Source organism: Frankliniella occidentalis, unplaced genomic scaffold, assembly GCF_000697945.3.
Source record: "Frankliniella occidentalis isolate FOCC.00 unplaced genomic scaffold, Focc_3.1 Scaffold160, whole genome shotgun sequence".
NCBI classification, from domain to species: domain Eukaryota; kingdom Metazoa; phylum Arthropoda; class Insecta; order Thysanoptera; family Thripidae; genus Frankliniella; species Frankliniella occidentalis.
In genome coordinates this window covers 101,734-106,428 of record NW_026267286.1, presented here as the reverse complement: position 1 = coordinate 106,428, position 4,695 = coordinate 101,734, and the positions used below count along the sequence as shown (strand labels likewise).

Here is a 4,695-nt window from a genome sequence, read left to right as displayed (position 1 = left end):
GCCGCCGTCGCCGCACTTCGCGTGGGACGTCATCATCCGGGACTCGCTGCTGCAGATCGCCTGGCCCATGTCGCTGTCGGCCGACACCGACTCGCCGGACTCCAGCGGCTTCTTCAGGACCAGGTAGGTGGCCGGCCGCCCTACAAAGAGTACCTAATTTAAGTCCCGCAAAACTACGTTTACGCAAATTGTCCAAAAGTATTAAAAATTTGCTGAAAGTTTCCGTTATCAGAGATTTTAGCGTGGTACGACGCCGTTAACGAGTGAGCCCCACCCCCTCCCTCCCGCTTGTTTTTGACTTTCGCCTGTAAGTGATCGTCCTGAGCGCACATACGCCCTTGGGCAACCTCCGGGCGGGGCCCCTCCCGGGCAACCCTCGGGGTAACCGCCCGTCTGAATTATTACTCATCTCGTCGCATATGCCGCTTGGCGCGCCTGAGCCCGATGCTAGGGGGGGGGGGGGACTTCGGCAGAGAGATGGATCGAGGCAAGTGCCTTAGTTCGTCTCTCTGCCCCTACCCGCCCTCCCTCGAACTCCCAAAGACTAACTCCGTGGTAAGTCACAACTGCTACACTGCCACTACTACTACTACTACTACCACTACGACAACTGCCGCTACACAATCATGCAGGTGCCTCTGTGATGGTAAACAGGAGGCAATGGTGAAAAATGATGTAAAACAAACAGGGGGGGATGAGATTAACTGTGAGTAGATTTACCTTGCGAATCTGCCCAAACAGATTTGCTTTGCATTTCCAAAGCTGCAAAAAAAGTATTCGCCTTTTATATATTTATATATTTTATTGTAATTCATTAAGCACGCCTTCTGTGCCACTATGTTATTTTAATGTAAATTGCCCCTTGTCTTAGAGACAGGAGCTCTGTAGGGGTTAAACAATAAACTTAATTAAAAAAAAAAAAAAAGAACTCATCTCGTGCATTGTCACAGTACATAATATAGTGATGTTTCACGAACTGGTGGTAATGCTGGCTGCGTGTTATAATAATGACGGCTAAAAGTATTAAAGTCATGCGAGGGCCGAGGACAACATCAACAAAGTGACAACAACGGTGAGGCGAGAAGGCCCTTTCGTCAAAACCGTGCGCGACAAACGGGGAGCGAGGAAGGGCCGCTCTGTAAAGCGATACGTCGAAGGCACGGCCGGAGGAGTCGGGTCGGGTCGGGCCCGGCGTGAGCGAGTGTCACTGCCAAGGTCACTGCGGGGTCCCGCTGCGCCGCGCGCTCCAGCACGCAAAGACCCCCGCCGACCCCGCCCGCCCCGCGCGGCGCACGACAGCCGGGGCTCATGCCATATTCACACTTCCAATACCGTCCATCATCAGAGGGGATTCCCCTCTGCTTGCCTCCTTCTCGTCGCCCACCCATCTCGCGCTGTGCTTGAGCGACCTTTTATTTGTTTATCGTCTGATGATGATGCAAAATAGGACTTTATAAAATAAAGTTCCAAAAAAATCTACAAAATGAGTTTTATTATTTCGAAGTTTTTTTTTTTAACACAAGCTTACAGAAAACATATTCCTCGAATTTTCACCAGAATTTTCCTGAAAAAAAATCGGGCCTTTTTTTCTTTTCTTTTTTTTTAAGTTTTCTAAATAGTTTTTACACATTTTAAAAAACAAACACACTCACTAAACACGCGTCCTCCGCAACAACACAGTCTGGCGCGGTTCTTTTGAATCGTCCCGCGAGCCGCACTTGCCGGTCGTTGGACGTCGTCGCCCCGCCCCGCCTCCCGTCGTCTTCCGTCGTGCAGCGCGTGCGGGTGCTGTCTGGAAATGGTTCCGGCTTTCCGGAAGTCCCCACACAACACGACCACCATTAGGTCGTTGTTTTGTTTTTTTGTTCATTTTGTCGCTCTGCCTTTGAGGGATTTGCTGCCGTCGGCCTTACCACTTTTTTTTAAGTGGGGTGGAAGGTGTCGACAGATGATGCCTCGAGGGCGCCATTAAGTACGACAGTGTTTCCCATTGGCTCCGGCGCTGCAAACTTTTCCTCAACCTTCATTCATTTGCAATGGTCCTACTTAGAACCGCGTCTTGGCCAATAATGTTTTTATAGTCCCACCCCTAAATTACCTTCATCTTCAATAAATAGACAAACTAAAACTTGAATTCAGCGTCTCTCATATGTGCTCTTTTGCACTTTTACAATGTTTCCTTTATTTGAAAAGTTCTTGTTTAGAATAAGACCGTCCGCGCAACAGCGCGTATACTGATGGTACAATTCTTTAATATGGTAGTAGCGCACTTTCAAGTGTTCGACAGAGTACGGTAAAAACAACGTCTTAAGGAAACTCCCATAAGTTGACTTTGAAAAAATCTGTAACTTAGGACTATAAAATAGCCATGGCCATGCATAGTATTGTCATGGCCACAAGAACTGATGATCAAAATCGCGTTGCCATTGCTATCCCAATGGGAATTTGAACCTAAGTTTTTTCTTAAAAAACAGAACGAAAACAGACATTGTTTTTTGACCGTGAGGAGCCGAACGTTTGGCATAGTAATTTTGGCTTTTCACACCAAACGGTCCCTCTCTAGGCGCTGTTCCTGCTCGGCTTTGAGGGCTTGAGCGCTCTCTTCTCGACTCGGAGCATCACCCCGGATCTGGACTTGAGAACCACTTCGACGGCCAGATCCAGGCTGAAGCGCTGCGGCGGCGGCAGCAGCCTGAAGTTGCGGACCAGCTTTGATAGGGTCACCTTCATCTCCAGCATCGCAAACTTTTGGCCTGGGAACAAAAAAAGGAAATTAAATTGGACGTGGACTTGGAAGCGTGTGATGTTTCCTCCGTTTGCTGTGCGCCCTACCGACGCAGTTCCTGGGCCCGGCCGAGAAGGGCGTATAGTCGAAGGGGTGCTTCCCGCTCCACCTGTCCGGCAGGAAGCGGTCCGGGTCGAACAGCTCCGGGTCCTCGAAGGCGTCCGGGTTGCGGCCGAGCATGTACATGTTGCAGCACGCCGTGGAGCCGGCCGGGAGGACGAATCCGCCTGGGGGCAGCGATTGTTCAAGTACTCATCAAACCAATAGACGAAATTTCAAAAAATGATGATACATCTCCTTCGAAAAATTAATAAAAAAAACAAATAACAATTGAAAACTGACTGCCGAGGGTGACCTCTTCTCGGATGTCTCGCCAGAACATTGGCACGCTGGGGTACAGCCGCAGGGTCTCCTTGATGACGCGCTCGAGGTACTTCATGTCGGCCAGGTCCTGGTACGTGGCGTCCCGGTCAGAGTCCCCGAAGATGTGTTGCATCTCGTCGAACAGCTTATCCTTTGCGTGATTGAAGCCATAACGTTTAGAAAATATTTTTAAAAAAACAGAAGATAAGTTTGTGCGTAGACCGGAATTACACGAGCCGTGAAAATGTCGCATAAGCCGCAAGTAGGTGGAGGTGAAGGTGCCTGCGGTTTGAAGAAAGAGAGAGAGAGGGAAAGAGGGGGCGGGGTTAGGACCGCAAGGAAGGCGACATTGACTCGACGCACTCATTGCGGATGAGGTTGGGCTCTACCTGCACGTGCTGGTTGGTGGCCAAGGAGTACGCCGCGAAGCTCAGTGCCGCCGCTGTGGTGTCGTGCCCCTGCGCACAAACGGGGTACACTGTCGTGAGGAAGCAAGGGAGGTGCGCCGCGGTCGACTCTCGCGCCACTCTATACTACATCCACGCCGACTCACCTCGAACATGATGGTGTCGACCTCCTCCCTGATGTCCTCGTCGCTGAGGTTCTCCGTCTCGGCCAGCTCGAGGAGGTGGTCCAGGAAGGCGCTCCTCTTTTTCCTTCCTGTGGGCGGGATTTATTGGACGTTGTACGCAGGGCATTTTTTGCCATTATTGGAGTATACATCACTTAAACGGTTCGAGTTCGAAAAGTCATGATAGGATAAGTTAAATTTAAAAATTTAGTTTAAGTGAGCCTATTGATAATTTTATGTAACAATAACATGATGAGAAAAGTCCCTTGAATTTTAAGACCTGGTCTTGGGTGTCAATGCGTTCTCTGTAAGATCCGAGACCAGTTTATGAAATTAAAGGTACGTTTTCACGGCGAACCGTTTAGTAGACGTATCACTGTAAATGTAACGTCCTCTAAAGAACGCAAAATTTTTGCGTCATAAGACGCCAATTCTTGGCGTCCAGGAAAAGATCGCCAAAATTTGGCGTCCAGGAAAAGATCGCCAAAATTTGGCGTCAAAGGACGCCGCCAACCCATTTACAGTGATGGGCACGACCAAAAACGCTAAGTTTGCATGGCCTGGTTGGCTTCCCCTTACCGTAGACGTTGTCCTCGTCCGGGCCGAGTCCGGTGGCGGCGTCCACCTTGGCCTCGAGCACCTCCGACTCGGTCCTGGTGACCGGTGGCGTGGGCAGCCCCTTGGCGCGCCTGCTGGCGGCCGGCGGCCCGTTCCCTTGCGCCGCCGCCGCAGAGGCTCGCCGACGGTCCTCGACGTACTCCAACTTGCGCTTCCTGATTACCTGTTCATCAAGCATAGTGCGGTTGGAAGCAGTTTCCATCCGCCCCCTCCCCTTTTGCCTGTTCCGGCGTTTTGATTCTATTTAATAAAATGATCGTGCCCCGCCTCGGCCCGCCACGCCCCGCCCCGCCTCGCGTCGCCCCGCCCCGACCTCGCTAACCCTGGGGCGCACTGGGCCGTGCTGTATCTGCTCTTA

At 51.1% G+C, this 4,695-nt stretch overlaps 1 protein-coding gene across 1 annotated transcript in view; it reads right to left on the bottom strand.

Moving 5' to 3' along the window:
• Positions 1 to 1,477: 1,477 nt before the first annotated feature.
• LOC113208558 (cytochrome P450 4C1-like) overlaps positions 1,478 to 4,695 on the bottom strand; it is a 9,369-nt gene continuing 6,151 nt past the window's right edge. The window contains exons 7-12 of the mRNA XM_026425605.2: positions 4,299 to 4,500; positions 3,702 to 3,808; positions 3,538 to 3,606; positions 3,128 to 3,299; positions 2,833 to 3,012; positions 1,478 to 2,753 (exon numbers count right to left, since the gene is read on the bottom strand). Coding sequence (XP_026281390.1) covers positions 2,560 to 2,753; positions 2,833 to 3,012; positions 3,128 to 3,299; positions 3,538 to 3,606; positions 3,702 to 3,808; positions 4,299 to 4,500 — 924 coding nt within the window. The 3' untranslated portion in view covers positions 1,478 to 2,559. The remainder of the gene's footprint in view (positions 2,754 to 2,832; positions 3,013 to 3,127; positions 3,300 to 3,537; positions 3,607 to 3,701; positions 3,809 to 4,298; positions 4,501 to 4,695) is intronic.